General features: G+C 40.6%; 1 protein-coding gene across 3 annotated transcripts in view; it reads right to left on the reverse strand.

Moving 5' to 3' along the window:
- The window catches only part of LOC142158211 (phosphatidylinositol 5-phosphate 4-kinase type-2 alpha), a 114,413-nt gene that overhangs the window by 88,390 nt on the left and 3,156 nt on the right, over nucleotides 1–22,867 (reverse strand). The window contains exons 1-2 of one of the 3 annotated variants that reach the window (XM_075211946.1): nucleotides 7,700–7,844; nucleotides 6,945–7,524 (exon numbers count right to left, since the gene is read on the reverse strand). The exons of 1 other annotated variant lie outside the window; for it this stretch is intronic. In XM_075211946.1, the coding sequence (XP_075068047.1) occupies nucleotides 6,945–7,085 (141 nt within the window). In that variant the 5' untranslated portion in view covers nucleotides 7,086–7,524; nucleotides 7,700–7,844. Of the gene's footprint in view, nucleotides 1–6,944; nucleotides 7,525–7,666; nucleotides 7,845–22,867 lie in introns of those variants that run through there. One more of the 3 variants, XM_075211947.1, reaches the window with a different exon arrangement.

Genomic DNA, 22,867 nt, shown 5'->3' on the forward strand with positions numbered 1-22,867 from the left:
CACACAGATAAGGCTCTGGTTGGGAATCGAACTCATGATCTCAGTGCTGTGAGGCAGAAGTGCTAACCACTGTGCTGCCAACTTTGGGTAAGGGCCTGGTGACACCCTTCTTGTCTCTCGAGATCTCCGTTCTGCTCTCCATTGAGTAGAGTGCATGCTTTGCTAAGAAGAGGTCCCCATTATACTCTTTTGAGAACAAAGCAGTGGCCTCGGGTGCAGTGATGGCTTTAGAGGGGAGCCCCTACAGGGCTTCAGCTGAAAAAAACATTGCACCCCATGTGGAAATGTATACATAGCCTTACAATCCAATCCAAGGTCACTTTATAGCATGTTCATTCTTAGGGTCTGGTGGACTAAACCAAGCACTGTTTTAAGAATTAAACTGTTAATTTCAGTAGAAGGGGGGTATTATGGGTGGTAGGAGGTTAGACTTTTGGACTATATTGCGCAGGCACCTCCTGAGAGCTGATAGTAGTCGTAGACACCTTCATGCACAGTGCTACAAATCAAAGCGTTTTGCCATGTGCCTCCTGTGCGCTTCGTTAATGAGGGCCAGTGTCTGCCTGTTTAGATAGAGGAGTACATCCCTCCTAAGATAGCATCCTACGGCAGAGAAGGGAAATGTATAAGGGACACATTCAGGTAAATGTAAAAAGCTTATTCATTTCAGATGTAATATTCAGCTCAGCAATATACAGCCTTTGATATATAATAATGTTACATACTGGCTTTACTTGCACTTTAATTAAACACCACTTCCTCCACAAGGTATACCCAGCCTGTAACATCCTGCTGCCTGTACGTCACAACACTTGCTAAGCAAGTACAGCACAGACTTCTGTACACAGACGCTGACTTCTTACAATCTGACTTTATACAACAATCTGTACAATATTCTGAGTTACATAGCAGATCCCTGACATAGTGCTGCCTCCATAGCCACCTCACCACACCTACTGAACAAATGTCAATTATTGTCAATACAAGACACAGAATAATGGGGATGTAAATTTTGTGTTTGAAGAAGAAATTGTAAGATTTCTTAATGCTACAATAATCCATTTTTCACCACGTTTTGGATTACTAAACCACAAAGTCAATTCCCAACTGAACGTTACTGATAACGCAACAGAAGATATGACCATCTGTCAATAAGTGCTTGGAATACACAGTCAGTTGTCTGTAAACAGTCTCGTCTCAATAACCAACATTCTTATCCTCCAGCACTTAACACAGTGATGCACTTCAAAGTGTTGTTGGACTACAATTCCCAACATCCTTTGTCACCAAGTCTTGCCTGTAGCAGAACTACAGCTTCAGAGATACATTACGCTCCTAAAAGCTGAGACATTGCTGATGATTGTTTGTTTATTGCTAATTATTGTTTCTTTATAATAGCTGTCAAAGTGGATGGGTAATGCAAATACCCTGCGTTTACTCAACATTATGCGGTCTAAAGTGCTAAGCGCAACATTAACATTTTGGAACTCTATGATATGAACTACACCATTATAAATCATTGGTTATTTTTGGCCAGTACAGTGGCTAACATTGCTGCCTGTCAGCATTGGGGCCTAGATGCGATTCCAGTTGTGTGTTTCGCCCCAAGACCGCTAACATTACCTCTGGGTGCTCTAGTTTCCTCCATCAGAGACATAGACATACCGGCTTCTGTTGAGCACAGAGTATTTACAATAGAGAATATAAATTGTAAGCTCACCTGGAACAGGAAATAATGTAATAAGTTATCTATACTATAACACTTATATGTTGGCACAATATAAACAAAAGAAAAATGAATAATAAGTTAACTATAAAAAATAAATTTAAGGGACTGTACTACCCACAGCATTAAAATGGCAACCAATGTATTTAAGGTGATCAGCTAGATTTAAAACAGAGGTACTTTAGCGCCATAAGATGGCAGCTCCTGAGATGACCGTATGACCTAGTGTCCAGCTTGCATACAATCATGTGACCACAATTTGAGACAGGAACGCTTTACCGTTTTTTTAAGCCTAGGAAGACTTGTCATGGCTGATTGCTTTCAATAGATTCATTGGGGTATATTTACTAAACTGGGATTTTGAAAAAGTAGAGATGTTGCCTATAGCAACCAATCAGATTCCAGCTGTCATTTTGTTGAATATACTAAATAAATGACAGCTAGAATATGATTGGTTGCTATAGGCAACATCTCCACTTTTTCAAACCCGCAGTTTAGTAAATATACCCCATTGTCTTTTTAATTCAGGGATTGCTACAATCCTTTTAGCACCAGAGAACTGTGAACGAATCCTAAATATTATTAGCAGGAAAATAAGTCACTGCTAGTGTATACTGGGTGCATCATCCCACCTTGAGACTTGATGGGTCTTAGAAACAAAGGATGGATAACAGTTTCAGTATTAGAGGAGAACAGAGAGATGCAGAAAGGCAACCCACATAGTATTGCACTTATGAAGGAAAGGCAATGATGTGTGCAACTACATGTGGATATTATATGCTTCACTTGTCCTAATCGTGCTTTTTGGATGGTTGACTAGGAACAGAGAGCCATATCTCTGCCCTGCAATCAATTACTTCTCACAGCAATGTACAAATTGCCACATTTGACTCCTCTCTTCTATCTTACATCTTACTCAAAAAATCTCCAGATTAAATTCACCATTTTGGCTTTTGCTAATACAAAAACTTATTCTTCATTTTAAATTGTTTAGGCTTTATTTCTCAAAGGGCAAAGAGCCATAATGGTGGCAAAAATATAATCTATCAAACGGCTTAGCACAGGTTATAACGGGGTTAAGTGTCGCCGACATAGGGAAGTCTATTTAACAAGTATAATTGTACCGCACAATGCCTGTTCTGGTAACGCCATCTGAGAATAGTGTTACCACAGCAAAATTAGTAGAATAAAACATTTTTTTTTTTGCAGTACAGTTTAAATTATGTTTATTTGTTAAAATATATTTTCTGTGTTTTTTTAAATAAAACTTTATTTAGCTTGGAGTGGCAAAGCGGTAAGTTACATACACTGCTCTGAAAATGCGGACAACAACTAATTATTATTTGTTACAATAATCTCAATAATTAGGACCCTAAGATTTGTAGCCTCTGCCATTATGAATGAGCCATAGAGCAAAAGACACAGGAGCTTCTCTTAGGGCACAATTACGTTGGCATTTTACTTTGCCAACCTACTGTGTCTATGGGAAACACCTCTTAAAATGTCACCTGCGCCTCAGCTGAGCTCCATTGGGTCTTAGATCCATAAAACCACATTCCAAATACAAATGCGGTTTGACATAGGGCTGTTATCTGCATTTTGACTTGCGTCCAGGATGTCATTGGAGGTTGCCCAGGCATCCCCTATGGGTTCACTCGCTGCTGAATACAAGGGACAAGGACAGTGGGTATGGGGTCCCTGGAAACAATGGCTTCCATTTTCAGACCCTGTATCATGCAATGTAATATTGTTACAAACTGTAGCAGAACGAACGAAAAACGAAACCAGTGGGTTTGAAGCCTTAGGATAAAACTCTTGTACTATTAGACAACCTTTAGTTATATAATGCTAATATTTGCCTCCGGGTGGTACAAAAGAAGACTGCATAGCGCATCAGATAAGATGCAGGGTTCTTGCATTTAGCAGGGACATCTATTGGTTACTCCTCTACAGTAAACAATTGTAGCAATTTTTGTCAGCTACTAAATCTGCATGTTCCTCTCCCAAGAAATAAGGTAACATTAAAAATTAGGACTGTCTGCTGCAGTCCTGTGTGCTACTTGCCCCTTATGCGTGAATAGAAAATACATGTTTTGTTTCACTGCATTGTGACATCACATAAATAATAATCTACAGAGATCATCAACAGTCTATACACAGAACAGAGATGAAGGCATTCTAAAGACAAGCTCTCTCTAAAATAAAAACTTTATGCAACATGAAAGAGTATCATATTCTAGGCCAACAAATGTACAATTTTACTTTGAACTCAGCTTCAGTGTGGTTCAGTTGTTACTGCTCTTTGTAGTATGAGAATGTCATCTTGTTCCATAATAGCAGCTCCGATAAGACATATTGGGCCTCATTTTAGCTCAAGTACCTAAGCAGAAAAAAATGCAACTTGGCAAAAACCATGTTGCACTACAGGGGGGGCAAATTTAAAATGTGCTGTTATACAGGTCACAGATCCCCCTAATATCCATAATAATCTACAATACTGAATACAATATAGCTTATAATGCAAACGTTTTACTAGTGAACATTGAAGTGAAGACAGCAGAAGTCGCTGTTTGTAGTTCCTGACATCAAATCCCCCGGTTTATGCAGAAAGTATTTACAGGTGTTTTAACATAATTTAGCATCACTTGTGTATTATAAAACAATTACACACCTACAAGGGCATATAAATTACTGTCGCAGAGATGTCTAGGATGCTATAGACAAGGTGGATGACAGTGAATGGGTAATAGAATGACATAATTAAGGTTTAGTCCCTGTGTTGCCGTAACAATATTTAAAAGGCAATGGACTGTTACACCCGGTCACAGGAATTGTCTGGTGCTCTGTAAGGCTGCTACAAATGCCCCCCTGCAAAGACAGTGAAGAGGGTGAAAGTAACCTGGCTTTATCCCACATTCATGAGGTAGCAACACTGCTAAATCTGTGCTCCAACTCACAAATACATTCACATGAGTCTCATCACAAATGGCTCTCCACCTGCTTGAGTCGCACAACTGAGGTAAAAGCCCTTTTCATTACTCTATATTACATTTAATAAGTAATTCGTAGCGAAATGACCTTGTATCTTTAATACCAGAAATGAATTCTGTATACCATGAATGTCAAGTAATGAATAAGTAATTCATTGAGTTCATAGTCTTACTGACCTCAGATTAATGAGCATATAATAGAGTACTGTATATAGAACAAATTATTTCCTCCAATAAAACATGCTTTACAAATCGGCTTTTAACTTTTGGCATTTTAAAGCGAGATGTAAATTCATATACACAACAATAAAACAAGGCTTGTAAAAAAAAAAAAAAAAGGTATCATTTACAAATAATCATCCTACTCTATAGTTTTCAGCAGGGTTAGGCAACCTGATGGTGTCTATCTGTGGTGGAACTGCAAGTACCAGCATGCCCAACCAGCCAAAGGTCCACAGGTTGCCAAATGTTGCCTCTGGCTGGCAGGGCACGCTGGGACTTGTAGTTCAACCACAGCTAGGGAGCCACAGGCCGCCTATGCCTGCTTTACACAGTCTGAGAATCGCATCCTTTCATATCTTAATTTAAGATAATGTCATGGAAAGAATGCAATAATTATGTTTGCTAGAAACTGAACAACATCTGCTCCGTTTAATGATCAGTCAGAACACTTTGTAGTTCAGTTATCCAATAACATTACATTTCTTAATAAGTCACAGCATGGGCAAAAAAATCCTGCAGAGATATTTAAAGTTTCATAGCTCAAGCCATCAGCCAGCAGCGATCATATTTCTTTCTATCCACTAATCAGATTAAAATTACACGGGTGACACTCCAGGAATTGCAATGGTATGGATGGAGTAGGCAGAACAGGCACACACACCGTTACGATGCCTATTTGAATGACTGCAAATACAAGATCATCTTAGATTACAAGTCAAATCTATTCATGCACCAATACCGACAAGAGATGCCCTGCAGGACTGAGCTATAATACAGATTTACACGCAGACACCAGCAGACGTTTAACCTTTGTCTCTGAATTGGTTTATGTTCAAAGCTGGAGTTATCTTACTGGTCATCATGAACATGGCGTCAATTATATTGTCTAGTGGGCTAACAGGGGCTACTTTCTAGAAATGGGACATATTTTGGAGAATTTAAGGCTCTAACACAAACATTGTGCAAAACTCTGTTTTGTATTTTATCATTTTGGAAAATGTATCATATCAACAATAACATTTAAATTTAGGATCCATTTAATCTATTAAAGTCCATTTCTATCACCAAATCAAATTGCAAAATGTACAGCCATTGAAATATATATGTAATCCATGACATTTTCAGAATGTCTCCTAAACAGTAACGATTATTAATCTGAAGGTCTAAAAGGACATTGGAACAATTCTCAGAGACTGCCGACAGCTTATAACTTGGACAAGGCTTACAATTCTTTCCGGCCTAGATTGCAAACCAATAAACACATTGACATTCATAGTGTATATGTAGATAAGAGTGTAAAATACAAGTCAAACCATGGAGGAGACAGAGAAATGAAAGTTGTCCTTTGCTCTATTTCCTGTCATTTTCTGTGGAACCGACTGATGTACTGCATTGACCTCTGCAGTGTCCAAAAAAAACCTGGCAGGGTGTCTAAAATCCTTACTCTCTCATCAGGTAATCTCATACTGTAGCCCAGTTAATGCAAACTGTCAAACTTGTGTTGCTCATCACAAAAAAGGTTTTAAAAAATAAAAAGTTCCAACACCAACACTTTTAACTACAAAGCAGAAAATATATACTGATCAAGAGCATGTAAACTAGCAAGTGGCAGGTAGCAGACACTGTATGGCATGCCAACCCTGCATTGCCAAGTACAATAATCTGCCAGCAGCAGTAGCACACAACATAAAGGACATGTAATATGTTTTACATGTGGCCAGTTTGCATGAGATTTGATATTACTGAACAGTTGTGCTGTTCCTTCTACACAAAAATAACCCTAGCATGTATTTCCATATATCCTGTGCCACCTATTGTACTGTGTGCACTATATCAGATCCAATACACTGCAGCGCATTGTCTTACAGCACAGGTCGCGTCTGTACTTGGATGTCCTGTCACTGGCTGGGACAATCAGCCACTAGGAAATAAATGTCACAACCACTAAAGAAAAAAAAAAAAGAGACCTATTAATCAGACTCTGGACCACTCTGTCTTGCTCTTACCGAGTGATTGACTCCCCACATCAGGACGCTCAGCAGAGGATCGCTAGCCCGGAACAGCTTGACTTTTTGAGCCACAAAGTGTTTTTTCTTAGTCTTGGTTTTACTAGCCAAGGTGGAGGAAATGCTGCTGGCTGCAGCCATGATCGCCCCCGACGTAAATCCCACTCTCCTCTTGCAGAACGGTTACCTAAGCGGCTTCTCTGCAGTCCCTAAGGCTTCATCCAGTCCCAAAAATAATAAAGATCCTGCAAAGTTTTGCGCTGATACATAGGATAGGAGGTGAGGGGAAATAGTGCAAACTGCAAATGCCAGGCAAAGGCTCTTTAAATCCAGCCCAGAAAGGAAGGACTCTTCGGGGAGAGATGTCTGTATGATCTAGATCTGTAGGCGTTTCCCCTCTATCTCTTTCTCCGACATCTACTACAGATCTGGCCCCCTTTCTTGGTCTTTCCTTCTCATGCCAAGCAATAGGTTTGATTTAATGGACCTCCCTCCTGCGTCCTGGAGTGGCTCCTATCCATCCATCTCTTCTCCGCTGGGATGACAGCAAAGAATGATGCTGCAGCAGCTGCTGCTCTCACTGCAAACGAGAGACAGATAGGTTGCTGCTTATAATGATGATTGCACAGCCCAGCTCGTACACTCACAGACTCACTCACACACACAGATCTTCCTGCTGCTGCCTGATCCCTCCCTGCAGTGAAAAGAAGACACTCACACACCTACTTCTACACTCCCCTCCATGCCAGGCTCACCAGGGTCTGCAGAACTCTTGGGGGTTTATTTATTTTGAATGCCCCCTTCCCTTTCTATCCTTCAGTCCCTGCTGCTCGTGCAGTTGGCTGCATCTTCCCAGCGCTTCCGGCCGCTTGCAGCTTTTCTGACTGACAGCCTCAGAGGAGGAGGATGATAAAGGAGGGGCGGCCGGGCCCGGCCTCTGCAAGGCGCTATAGCGCAAGGTTTCTTGGTTTCATCAGCCAGTGCCCTGGGCAGATTTCGTGCGGGAGGGCGTGAAAAACACATTTTTTTGTCTTCTCCAACTCATTTAACTTGTCAGTTAGACACTTTGGCTTCTAGTTGACTGTTCAACAAGACAATGGGGGAAAATCTAAATCACTCACTGACATGTATTCGTACTTGATATTTTGCTGTAGATTAAGTAAGCTTGAAACTGCCATGGCAAATTAGGAAGTCAAACTGGTTGCTACTGGGCGCATTGATTAATATAGATCAACTAATTTAAACACGTCACATGATTATAATAGCATTCTAAAAGATAAAATAGTAGCAAATTTGACAAGGCACCTGCAAATGTGAGGACCTATGTCTTCCTGTGTAATATTAGTATGTTATTTCCAAAATGGTAAAATATTGAACTATTTCAACCTTATGTACAGATGTAATATATGGATACAGGATCTATTATACAGAACACTTGGGGGGAGGGGGTTCCAGGTAAAAAAGTTTTAGAAATGAAAGCACCATGCCTAAAATATATTAAATTACAATTAAAAATTACCACTGGCTTTTCCCCACTTTCCCTGGCAATCTCCTCCTTCTTTAGCTGTTTAGCAGTGCTCCTCACAGTGCTCGCAAAAGGAAACTTTTACTGATTAAGTTTATAGGCCTGAGTCATTAAGGAGAGCAAAGCATAAAAAAGGAGTAACATTTGCACCTGGGCAAAACCATTTTGCATTGGAGGGGGAGGTAGATTTCAAATGTAGGGACAGATTTATAGTTGGGGTAGGGCATGTCCTAGATCAACTTTACATTTCAGTGTAATTATAAAGCTATTAAGTATTTGTGTGTTAGATGAAAAAACAGCCAGTATTTAACTTATGTGCAAAATAATAAACTAATTTTCACCCCTTTCATTGTAACATGGTTTGTCCCAGAGAACATTTACTCCTTTTTTGCCTTAATGACTCAGACTTAATCAGGAAAAGTTTGACAAGGCAGCAATTATTTTCATTTTCTACTTTTTTCTGGAACTGACTGTGCAAAAGGTTCCTAGATAAGAGATCCCCACTAAGATACTGAATGGCATACTGCCACCCATTAATGCCAACTCAACACCCTACATGGAGTGCAAGCCGCTGACATGAAGGAGAAGCAACAAGCAGCTTCTTACATGTGAAGTTGCTGGTCCTGCATGTCAGTGTTACACTGGGAGTTATGCTATGACGTCACACTCCCAGTCTGAAGATGTCATCCCCACCTCTTGCCTTCCAAGGAAGAAAGAAGCAGCTGGGTAAAGGGCAACACTTCCGCGTGCGGAGGGGGTGGAGGTGTCCCCAATGCTTGCACCAGCCCTGCTTGGCGGGCATTCATCTGCAGCCCCCAGCTTTTTGCTCCCAATCTGACTTCTTGTCTGCTCTGTAATAAAGCAGAGAATAAGACTGAACTGGAGCAGCTGACTTTTGCATCACGTGACCTCCTCTTCAGATCACTGGGAAGTCATACAGCACAACCAATCAGAGGAGGAGAGAGTGAGGTATTCTGCAGCACATGCTCTCCCTCCTTCCTGCGCTGGGGCTCCAGGCCAGCTATGAAGGTAAGAGTATTTTATAGACGTGGGGAGGTGCAAATGACATATGGGGATATAGGGGAGTTGTGAAGCATGTGGGGGAGGTCTGAGTAACATATAGGGAGGTCGAATGGCATGTGAGTAGCATCTGTGGAGGCCTGAGTGGCATTTGGGGAAGTTTCAGAGTACATATAGAACATACTTGCCAAGATTTTGGCGTTGGTGTCCGGGAGCCTCCCTGGGGGAGGTGGGCGTGCGAGAGGTGGGGCTCTGACATCACTTAATTTTGGACCCGCCCCCCGTGACGTTTGCGTCATTTTACAACGGGGGCGGGGCCGAATGCAGCGATTTCCGGAGAATCGCGGCATTTTGGCCCTAATTCGAAGTGGGCAGATGCGGGAGATTGCCATACTCTCCCGGGAGTCCGTGAGACTTACCCGCAATATACCCAAGGAGTATTGAACAGAGGGATTTCAGTATATGGGATACACCGTTACTAATTTGGCTTATGGAGTGTCAGGCCTAGAACAGTACAAAATTGTTAAGGTGACCATATAACAGTTTCAGGAAAAAGATGTGAATTGTGTTTACAAAGTCCATTATATATAATACACAAACGTCACGCTGACAGATGAGAGAGGACAGCCAGTCAGTGTGAATGGACGGTAAGTTCAAATTCACTGGCCTGGTCATTTAAGTGCTACATACAATGAACATCACCATCCTAAATGAAGCACTAGGATAATTTCAGTCCACTTTTGACTGCTGTCGATATATCAGATATGAAGCCATGTGAAGGTTCTGGTGGGATGTAGGGCTGCAGAAGTCAGGTTGCCTAAAAGTTGACAACCCCTTTAAAGACACCACTTGATTTGTTTTGGACAATAAAATGCAGTAAAACAGAATCCTGTTCCTAAAATATCTGTTAATCTTTGCGCACAGAGGAATAATCTTGCAAAATCATGGGTTTTATGTGCCAAAAACTGTCTGGAGGAACTAGGATCTACAGCAGTCCCTTATAGTCCATATGTTCAGATTTGCTAAGTCAATTTTTACTGCTGGAAATCAATTTGCACTGGTGAAAACTGAACAAAAAACTGACACAAGGGGTTGTTTATGAAACCAATGGTTATTTAGGAATAAGAACATCTCATACATCGTTATTTGCACCACAAGGCCCCTTTTTCCAGCTGTGTAATCCACTTTTGTTCCGAGTTCCGAAGCAATTGTGAAACAAAATAAACTTGTACTTCTGAGCATTACCATAATCAATTAAAGGTAAACAGTAGTTATCTCAAATTGATTTACCACTGAACCCACTTGTCCAGCTGTGTCCCTAGGTGTTAATTAGTTTTTGAGATTACTGATGGTCCATTTATGTTTAAGAATCTCTCTGCCCCCTTTCTTGGTAATTTCTTTGCCCTTCCTTGATTTTGTCCTCATGCTGTGCACTTGTAAACAATAATCCAATTTTAATTCAGGACAGCATTACTGAAATATGTCTGGTTGTCAAGATCACTGAAACCAACACAATGTTCTGGAAACTGGGCAGGACATGCAAAAACCTGGCTGTATAAGTGAAACCCAGACCAGCTGAGGTCCTATCCCACTTACCTAGTTCCTCTTCTGGAAGGTCCCCTAGCCACTCAACTAGTTCCTCTTCTAGAAGGTCCCCTAGCCACTCAACTAGTTCCTCTCCTGGAAGGTCCCCTAGCCAATCAACTAGTTCCTCTCCTGGAAGGTCTCCTAGCCACTCAACTAATTCCTCTCCTGGAAGGTCCCCTAGCCACTCAACTAGTTCCTCTCCTGGAAGGTCCCCTAGCCACTCAACTAGTTCCTCTCCTGGAAGGTCTCCTAGCCACTCAACTAGTTCCTCTTCTGGAAGGTCACCTAGCCACTCAACTAGTTCCTCTCCTGGAAGGTCACCTAGCCACTCAACTAGTTCCTCTCCTGGAAGGTCACCTAGCCACTCAACTAGTTCCTCTTCTGGAAGGTCCCCTGGCCACTCAACTAGTTCCTCTTCTAGAAGGTCCCCTAGCCACTCAACTAGTTCCTCTTCTGGAAGGTCCCCTAGACACTCAACTATTTCCTCTTCTGGAAGGTCCCCTAGACACTCAACTAGTTCCTCTTATGGAAGGTCCCCTAGCCACTCAACTAGTTCCTCTTCGAGAAGGCCCCCTAGACACTCAACTAGTTCCTCTTTGGGAAGGTCCCCTAGCAACCTACACTGAGTCACTGAGGCCCTTCTTCAAGAACCAAGTTCTTCTCACTGGAAAGCTAAGCTTAAATACTGTAATATAATACTGTAGATGTACGGATAATATATCTTATGCAGCATATTATTAAAGTAATATTTATTTATTTATGAAAATACATTTCTATGTTTGCAAGTTGTGGGCTGTTATGCCCAGGGGCTCAAGCACATTTTCTAGTTCTAAAAAGGGCAGTAACAACTTAAAACCTTTCACTATTGAAGACATCATAGTTTTTGAAGACCCATTATATTTTTTTTTCTACAAGTTTTCAGAGTATTAGTCTAACTTGATCTATAGATCTACCGAATATTATACTTATCCAAATAAAAGTGGATTTTAATGCACAAGTATGTAGAATAATTGAGTGCTGAGCTTCGATCAAAAGTCAACATATTTTATGTGGTTTTAAACTGCTTCCTTGGGGCTTCACTCAAAATAGTCTTGCTATTGTATGACCTTTGTTTTTATAAAATGGGGCAAAAGAGAATATGACTTCATATGAAACAAACATCAAACTCATATCTGCCTATTTACCATGTTCAGGCCACAGATGTTTCCCATTATGATGGAAAAGGGAAGGGATAGAAATATAGTAATATGGGAAATATCAAGCAGTAAGTCTTCCAAGAGGTGCAACTTCTGTTGTACTTACGTTTTCCCAGAACACTGAGAGTTACATATAAACATTGCGGACAGGCCCGATTACATGTAATCATTTGCAGCATGGTTCTGGAGACTAGTTGTGTTTCTCAGGAATTTCAGTGACTAAAGATTGAACTTGCTGATTTGTCATGAGCTATAATGCCTGGGATGATGACATCATGTAAATCTGAGGAAAATACCTCACACAGTTAATGACATGAAAACAAATACAGCACAAAGAAAGTGAATAACAGAATAATCCCACAGATTAGCAGGATGATATATACAAACTGGTTATAGTGATCCCTATAATCTATCTGTGTTTTGAACTATATATATATGTTGATGCATGCATGGAAAATACACCAATGAGAAGAGATACTGGAAATAACATTGAGCAGATATATATGACTGGAGTGAGCAGGTTTAGGTGGAATGTCACCTTGTCAAAACAAGAGCAGAAAATAACTTTACAGGATGTCCTCAGGTGACAGGAATAGGATATCTGCTAAAGTTCAGGTGACATAAAGGGTAACGATGACTTTTAATATAAATAATGTACCTGTGTCTTTTTTTACACTCAGTATATCTAATACATTTGCTTATTATTTTCCATTCTTGTACTTTATAATTCTGCGTGTTGATTGACAAATCTACTAAATCTCATAGGGGTAAATGTCATTGCTTTATTTCATTTTTTTTAATCTCATTTGAAAGAGATTAAAGAACAAGCTATTATATTTGTTCTACCTGTCTGTCCTTATGTACAGTAATTAGTAGATTTGCAGGACATCACTCATTTATAAGTAATACAGTGACTTCAGTATATGAGTTTGTGCAGTAAAGAAATGGCAACTTGCTCTAACACATATACATGAAGTAATTCAAGAGAGAGAGAGAGAGATCAAGTGAGACCATGATCTCATGATAGATAGATCATACTTGCCAACTTTTAGAGGCATCTGTCTGGGAGGGGGTCCGTCGAGGGGCGTGGCCATGTGCGGGGCACATTTAGGCTCCGCCCCCTGTCAATCAATTTAGCCATTTTAGCCAATTGAAGCAGGGGGCGGGGCCACGATGACGTGTTTCGCCCCGCCCCGCCATCTTCAACAGCGAGGACACCTGGATCCGGGATTTTTGCCTACTCTCTCGGGAGTCCGGGAGAACTTACAAAAATTCTGTAGTCTCCCGGACATTCCGGGAGAGTAGGCAACTATGAGATAGATAGATAGACAGATAGATATGATATAAGTAGATGCGAGATAGATAGATATGATATAGGTAGATATGGGATAGATAGATATGGGCTAGAAAGTTATATAGATAGATAGATAGATATGATATTGGTAGATATGAGATAGATAAATAAATAGATATCTGTTAGATAGATAGATACATAAATAGATAGGAGATAGATAGATAGATATGATATACGTAGATATGAGATATATAGATAGATAAATACATATGTGATTGATAGCTATATGGATATATATAGATACCCCGTGTTCTGGTTTTGGTTTTGGATCTGGATTAACTTTGTGATTTTGGTTTTGGCGAAACCGCCCTCGTTTGTTTTGGTTTTGGATCTGTATTTTTTAGAAATATAGCTAAAATATGCTAAAATCACATAATTGTGCTTGTTTTTTGTTCCTACATTATTATTAACCTCAATAACACTAATTTCAAGTCATTTGCAGTAAATTTTGACCACCTCACAGGTCACAATATTATTTTCATACACTTTCAAAGAAAGACTGCAGCAGTTTTTGCCAGTGATAAGAAGGCTATTGTCATGCCTGGGCATAAAACCAAAAAATCCACCTCTTATGTGTGGAATTATTTTTACCCAAATTCTGACAACAGGTGTCTAGCCATTTGTAACATTGTAAAGCTACAGTCAGTAGAGGTAGAAACCTTAACCATCTAGGATCCTCATCCATGTTACGCCATTTGAAGCAAGTTCATGGAAAGCTCTTGGGAAAATCAAAAACTTATGCTAAAAAAATAACAACAAGCAGTCCAGCATCAGCTATCTCCCTTCTCTCATCTAGATCCCAGCCCCTGCATTCTACACCCCCAACACCATCATCATCAATATCCTCACAAGTGATCAGAGTTAGTCCTGCATCCATGTTGCTAATGCAAGATGACTCCTCCCCTATCCAGGACTCCTCAGAAGAATCCTTGTGCGTTAGGCCCACTGCTGTAAAAAACGTTATTACGGTGGTTTGCTCACTGGATTTTAGCTCGCAGCTCCCTGAGCCACGAGCTGAAATCCAGCTAACTATTACCGTAATAACGGTAGTAGTTTTAACGCCGCGGAAAACGGCGACAATTGAATATGCCCCATAGGGTGATTTGTGACACCCTTGTCTGACTAGAAAAAATTACATTCTTACTTTAAGAGCACTCCCTGGTAGACTCCTGTCAGTTAATTAAGGGCGATGAGACAGGCTACACCTTTTATTTCTATACTCACAATAAGTATTCCCTAATTGATTATTTCTTTCAAGGTGTGCCCATTCCCCTGGACAGACCACTCAGGCCTATCAATTCAAACTGATCTTTCCAACTTCCCTAAAGATCAAACTACATGGCGCCTATATGTGTCATTACTTCTTAATCCTTCTCACTGTGTGGAGATTTCAGAGGCCCTTCTTTCTGCTTAATTAATCTATTGACCTTCACTGGTGTGGGAGGCACACAAGGCCACAATTATAGGTAAATGTATTGGAATGGAAAGAGGAGAAGATGACCAATGCAAACCTAGAACATCAGATTGAGTCCTTTCAATCCCAGCCTCAGTCCATTGTAATAATCAAGTCAAAGTCAATGTCAGAGTGCAAAAGAAGAAGAAAAACTAAAAGCTGAAAAGGAAAATCTACAGAAAGTTAATGTCATGATGCCAAAGTTGCATATATATAACAGAAAATTAAGACCATGGAGCAGGTTAAAGAGGTCCTGTCTGAATACATCAGCAAAATACAAATAGTTAAGGATAACTGGGAGAGGTTTGACTTTGAGGCACATTCCACTTATAAAATACATATAAATACCTCAAGGATAACTATATCATTCAGACACTTTATGTGAAAAATCACTAAATTTAAAAATGCCACTTAAAAGACACTATCTGATTAAGTCAATTTATTAACATCATTGGAAACAGCTTCTTAATGCTCAAGCCCTCATAAATGAAAGATCAAAATGAACCTCTAAAAATATAACTAAGCTGGTAAAAACATGAGAAGACTTGGTAGAGTTTCAGAGATTAAAGAGGTGGACATGAGCTTGTCTGAGAAACAGAACAAAGTCTGGAGAAAATAAAGTTCAGGGCAGTGGCCATCATGATGAGTAGCAGAGTAGTCAGTCCACTGGGAGAGGCCAATTGCAGGAAGCCTGGCATGAAAGATAAGGGGGTGCTACAAGCGTATTAGCCTGGACCCTTATTCAGGCACTGATAGTATACAGCTATCTTTATAGGGACGGAACACGGCATTGCCGAGCCCCATAGAAGAAATTGGAGACAATGGCATTTGGAGGCAATGCCGCTACACCCTCCTGGTAGCCCGCTCTGCTTTTAGAATTACACTGCCCCACACGTATCTGAGTCCTATGTTTGACTGTAAGCCTCAATGGGGCAGGGACTGATGTGAGTGAGTTCTCTGTACAGCACTGCGGAATTAGTGGTGCTATTTAAATATATGATGATGATGATCTTTTGCTTCCAGTATAAAATTAATTTGTATGGGAATTGGTAGCGTCTCTGTTTTTTTGGTTTTTTTTTTTAAATAAGGGTTTTCTCTAGCAGCAGGAGAGGAGACAGCTGCCTCTCTGTGCTGTCAGGTTACAGCCAAATGCTGCTTTCCATTTTACCAGCTGTTGCTTGTGAGACCGTTTGCACATGCATGTGTCTTTCAAAAGGAAACCTAAGACATGCTTATTGACTGTGGTGCAAGATCAGTGTGGTGGGTACACAGAGGGGGGAGAAGCTACAGGTGTCTGGAATTCCCATCTACACCAGAGGGAAAAAATGCTTTAGCATCACAATTTCTAGCATGGAAGAAGACCTCTTTGCAGGGCAGTGTGATGTGTTGTTGTTGTCTTTTTCCAGGGCAGCAAATGATATGTCAGAGATGTCATCCTGATCCATTTCACCTGAGAGATAATATTTGTCGGCTACTGGACTGAGCATTGACTTTCTAATTGAATTAACTTGGATTCAATTAATTAAATGATATAGAACAAGCATTTTACATCAGCTAATTAAGCCCAGGTCATTTTAGTGCTAAGTTCAGGGGCAGATGAAATGGGTCTGATGTCTCTGTATATGCTAATGTCTCCATATATGTATAATAAGGACTTCTGTTGGAAGCAGGTCCACAATTGGATGTAAGATTTTCAGTCTTACGCTCCCTTGTGGTTTGCATCCGTCTAGAGAATAATGAGCCTACTCATAGTGGCCACAGAATACACATTCTATAGAATAGGTGTGATCTGACACTGCATAAAGCATTTATATTAAACTCTGGATGGACCACGGCTGGAAAAAATACACTAAATAGCAATTTGTTCAACAATACTTCTAAATCCTCATAATGGGCTTGAATCATGTGTAGCGTGCCTTGCACAAAATATCTCTGCGCATGCCTAGAAAGAAAAAAAATAGTAATTAATGTAAAATAAAATAAAAACTTAATATCTATATAATGGATTATACTGATAAAATAGTTATTTTATATTATGATTACATTTTTGTTATAGACGTGACCTTTTATTGTACTTACGCTTGTGCGTATACTACACTCTTTTCTGTGTGTCTGCATACGGCAATTACTGTGTAGGCAGAGCACACTTACTCCCAGATACAAATGGAAACATATTTTGAGATGCGCTTGGGTTTGAATATGGTCAGAACTACGCACAAGTTCTGTGCTCTTTTTTCAAACACAAGTTACATGTAAGTTGCATTCAGATTTGAATTAGACCCAATGTTTATGTTGTATTCACCACTTGGCTTGAACGGTATGCACGCTACATATTCCATGGATTGGTTAAAAGCACCTCGGGTGCGCAGTCATCAGATACTTGAAGATCAAGTTATATCAACTATACAGATGGAGTAGTGGGATGGTCCTAATTCTTTATAATGCGAAGACCAACATTGGATAACAGAAATTTAGAAGTTGAGAGCAAAACTTAATGTAATGCATTACTTAAAGTTATGTATCACCTAGGCGCTTAAAGTTTATAAACAGTCAAGTTGCACAATTAGTTTAACCCTAGTAAAAGGTTCAAATATGGGGAATATTCACTATGAGCATGATTCATCAAGGGACGAATACTGAGCGCATTGTGCATTTGTTTCAGAGCGCACGTAAGTCGGGTCTACGCACGCCCAAATTCAACAAGGAAAGGATCTGAAGATACATGCGCTGATGAATACGGGTGTAGGTCTGCTCTTCTACACAAGATACTACAGAGGCACTTAGATTAGCCGTATAGCTGGAACAAGAGATATGTCTGAAAAACGAGTACTTTTGAGATTGCCCAGAACTTGGATGTCCGCTGCTGTGTGCATTCTGGATTGGCACGCCCTTACTGTACATTGACTACAGTCAAACGCGCCTTCCACGTTCCCTCCTTGAAATCGTAGGCTGTACTATGTGTTCTTTGCGCTCAAAAATTAATTGAACGTGGTTGCGTTCTGTGGCGTATGAGCTGATCCTGGGCATGCACAGGATTTTGTGGCTTATACGCACAAATTAGCTGTATATACGTTCCTTGATGAATAAGGCCCTACAAGTGCACAAGAGCTTTGTACCATTGCCTGTAAAAAAACAAGATTGTAGCTTCATTGTGGATGTTCCGGGCATCGTAGGTGATTAATTAGCTGCCTATAGTATTGGGCTGACTTCCTTGTAATGTTTGTCTCAGTTTATAAATGTACTTTACTTACTGGCGGTATTGCCAGTGATTAGAGTTAGGACCAGAAGCACCATGTAAGTTTTGGAAATGTGCGAACTTCTGCTTTTGCTATTTTCTTCTTTTATGTTGCAAATGAGTGCAGATGAATCTATTTTTGTGCAATAATATTTGAGAATTTACACATAAAAGAAATTATTTGTGCTACCATTTAATGCTTACTGCGACCTGTAGAGTTTCTCATTTCTTTCCCTGATGAATAACCTTGGTTTTACTGTTATTTTGTGAGTCATCCCGGGAGAGGAACTTGTGCTTGAACAAAAGAAACTTATATAATGGTCTTGTTAGAATTTTTCAAATTAAGCATCCTGATTGTGGTTTTGGTGCCTAAAGTGGACGTGGCTTCGCTGAAATGGGCATGTTTTGAACTTATCAGGGTGTGGTTTGGGCTGATAAGGGGCATGACCTAATATGTACTGATTTTCCATTTGGGAATGTTGCAGGTGTGCACAGTATGTAGTCCTGGTACACATGGAAGCCTCATTATCCTGGTCTAGGGGTTACTGTAGAGGGGCAATCACAAGAAGGAGAAATTACGTCAATATTAACCAAAAAATATAAAATTAACAAAACTTTAATTGAATTATTATCAATCATTGAGTATACTTGAAATTAATTTGTAACAAACAACTTTAAAACATATTTACATAAATGGTTATTGCCTAACATCTACCAATCTAGCATCCATCCCCTCCGTTACACTGAGACTGTCCTCACTAAAGTCACCAATGATCTTCTCTCTACTATAAGGGGGAAATTCAACTCAATGAGAACTCCTGTCTGCACTTCCAGGTGTCAACATATATGAGGTGTGAGCAAAAATCATCACTATTGTACTGTCCTAACATCCTGCAGAGCCTCATCACACTAGACTTTAATAGGACATCGCCAGGAATGGAATTCCCCCTAAGAGTCACTTTTCAATCCTCATAATTTGGACCAGTCTGTAGCTCTCAACACTGTTGACCACCCTCTTCTCCTGTACACACTTCACTCCCTTGGACTTTGTGGCCCTTCTGGGCCACTTCCTACCGCTCCAGTCACTTCTTTTCTGTTTCTACCTCCAGCTCCTCCACTTCTCGCATGACTCCTCCCATTGGGGGTCCCAAACGCCTCAGTCCTTGGCCCTCTGCTCCTATCGCTGTACACCTCCACAGACCCTTATCTTGTTCACTACAGCACACTGTGCAAGGTTTGCCCCGGTGCTGTTCAGTGTGGGCCTGGTAGTTTCTGAGAGAAAGACATGCTGTTTTTTTGCATACCCCATAGAAATGTGAGTCCTGTGCTGACCTGCCTGGTGTCGGTGTTCACTTCGGCAGCTGACCCCAAGCTCAGGGTGTAACTGTTATAGTGTAAACCAACCCAGGCTGTCTAGCTGTTGAATTAAAAAATAGAAAATGTGGCAGCGCTGATGTATAAAATATATCAAATTTATTAAAACATATAGTAAAATAATGTTGTGAACATAAAAATGTAATATAACATCCGTGGATCGAGCTGGATATTTAAACACCTTAATAGCTGACAGAGCTCTGTAAGCATACACAAACATGTATAGACATAGGCATATAAAAAAGATCTATGAATAGCGATATACTGGTATTCCTGAACTGGAAGATGGTATGATATAGCAATGTTATTAAGAGAGCAGGTCCTCCTGTAGGTAAGGATTGTTTACAAGAAACCAGCTGTGGGTAAAGATATCCGACCGATGAAGCTCACATTCTCCTGGCACTTAAAGTGCAGCTGAAAGTCACATACATCCACAGTATATTGGTAGGGTACCTTGCTGGAACTTAGTTTTCTTTAGCGCTCTTTTGTATCAGAGGTCCTCTGATGAAACTGCGTAGGCGGAGAAACGCGTCAGGCTGACGTGGACGAGTTTGGACCCATTGTTTTGGACTTCCGTGTATACACATGTTTTGCAGTCCTAGTTTTTTATGGTGCCATAGAGCAATTACATCTGATTGAGATCAATTGTAAAGCGCTACGGAATTTGCTGGCACTATATAAATAAATGATGATGATGATGAGATCACTGATCTCTTTATAGCGACACAGGAGAACCGAATACTGCTTTTCCTCTGTTCTGATAGGCTGGGAGTTTGGCGTTGCCCTGTGATGTCATACTCACAGCCTATCATTGACATTAAGGAGAGACCAGCAGCATTACAGCACAAGGTAAGAAACATGCAGGGTGCATTCAAGTTTGTTTAATAAAACACACCCAATCTTCCCCATGGTCAGCCAAGGAGGAAGGGGGTGTGTTTAATGTAAATTTCCAGGGCCACCAGCGCTCAGGGCTGGGGCACCACAGTCAAAGATAAAAACAGTAAATGAATGACTTGATGTGGCTCATTCAGTGTTTTAGGCACCACTAAAATGTGGTGCAATACTAATGGCAGCGACGGCCCTGCACATAGTCACAAATTGTCTAATGAACACATTTTACTCAAAGCAGAGCTAAATACAATTGGTGATTTTGAAAAGTGACTTGAGAGTAATAAATGCTTTAAATTAAGTTGTTTTTTTGGGGTTTTTTTGCTAATCATCAGTGGTTTAGGACCTAAAATAAGTTGCAAAATGGAATTCTTGAACAGAAGGTGGCAATGAATACAGAGTAATCCTGTAATTGATTTAACTGGTGAGTACCATAGATGTCCTTGAATCAAACTTCATCCTTACTTTTATCAGATGGTTTGTTGCACTTCTAGGACTACTTTAACCAGACACTGCTGTCCAATCCCTACCCATTAAACAGCGGGTCACTCTGATGCAACATTGACTGGAATTCTGATATCTTATGCCTCTTGAGGCTGCATAATTGGCACCCCTCTGCTTCCTCAACAATGCCATCTTAATCCTCAACAATGCCATCAGAGTGGGCAGAGAGGCAGTCAATGGTCAGTACTCAGCTTCGCCTTTGATGCTGAAACTGTGTTAGGTATCACAGGGCCGTCTCCCAGAACCTCCCTGACAGCCCATTACCATCACTGAATCAACTTCCAGAGTACAGTGTATATTTCCCACCACACACTAAGGTCCTTGCTGTACTGCTTTCAGTCCATGTCTTCAAACTTGAACTCTGGCACTCTTACCTGAGGAAGTGAACAGGAACAGGGACTGTATAAAATATCCTGGGGGAGGGACAAGACAACATGAGCTAAGCCTGGAGCCGGCCACCCAAATTTCAGCCCTCTGAGCAACCATTTAGTTCATGTAGTGGAAACTGTTTTCTGATGGTTCCCATCATGCCAGTCCTTCCCTGACACATACAGTATGTTCATTGCTGTATTGACATTACAATTATTATAATGCTAATGTTTTTGACATTATGACATTAGTGTATCCTTAACTATTTAATAGAATCTTAGATAAATAATATTGATTTTATGTCCTCAGTATGCTTTGTGCTATTGAGAAATGTCATATTATAACATTTAAAGTTGCAATGAATCAATCCTTGTCTGTTATTATGTCTACCTGCAAATGTTCATGTCTTATCTGTCACTCATAGGTATGTGCATAGTCCTTGTCCATCTGTCTGGATATATGTGATCTTTTCCATTTGTGATCTTAGTATTTCAAGCCAAGTATCTCAAACGGCTTTAATGATAGGCTTTGCTGTCCAATGGTAACACAGTGGAATCTAGACAGGACAGAATATACACTCAAATTACAAGATAGCCATAAGAAAATCAATCTGCTAGACATAACTATTAGATGATGAGGTAGTGTAGAACAATATTACATGATATAAGTAGACTATTGCACCACTCCTTGTGATTAGCAGAACATTGAATAAAATTAAAAGAGCATCACATTTTTGCATTTAACGAAACTATCACATTGCTGTTGTGGTTTTGACTACTACATTGTCACATTCAGAGAGGACATACTAGCTGGTATTCATCATCATCATCAACATTTATTTATATAGCGCCAGCAAATTCCGTAGCGTATTGGCACAGCTGAGCAAGTAGGCGCAGAGTCTAACCCCCCCTGATATTCACCAGGGACCCCGGCAATGGAGTTTGGGCTTTGCTGCAAGAGGGTGCGCAGGTCGCGGTTCTCCAGGACAGCCACCAGCGTAGCAATAGAGTGGACAAAGCAAAGTCAATCAATCCGGGTCGGAACCAAACAGGTGGCAAGGTATGTGAGGATAATCCAAAGAATAGTCAGGGGCAGGCCGGGGATCAGGAAACCAAACTAGCAGCAAGATACAAAGCGTAATCCAAAGGGAGGTCAAAGAGATAGCCGACTCAGAACTGGAACAGGATCCGGAAGCGAACAAGTGCTGTAGCAGGGTGAAACCAATACTCTGGCACCCTAGTGGTGCCAGAGCCTTCCATAAATACCCCTGGTAAAGACCTGATAGGAGGGGGGGTGTTGGTGGTCAGCGAATGGAAGCTGCCTGGTGTAGCCGCTGCTAGGCAATGGGACACCGAGATTGGAAGCTATAGGTGGCCGCCTCTCACACCTACTATCAGTGCTGAGGCAGCGCCTGACAT

Source organism: Mixophyes fleayi, chromosome 5 (genome assembly GCF_038048845.1).
Source record: "Mixophyes fleayi isolate aMixFle1 chromosome 5, aMixFle1.hap1, whole genome shotgun sequence".
NCBI classification, from domain to species: Eukaryota; Metazoa; Chordata; class Amphibia; order Anura; family Limnodynastidae; genus Mixophyes; species Mixophyes fleayi.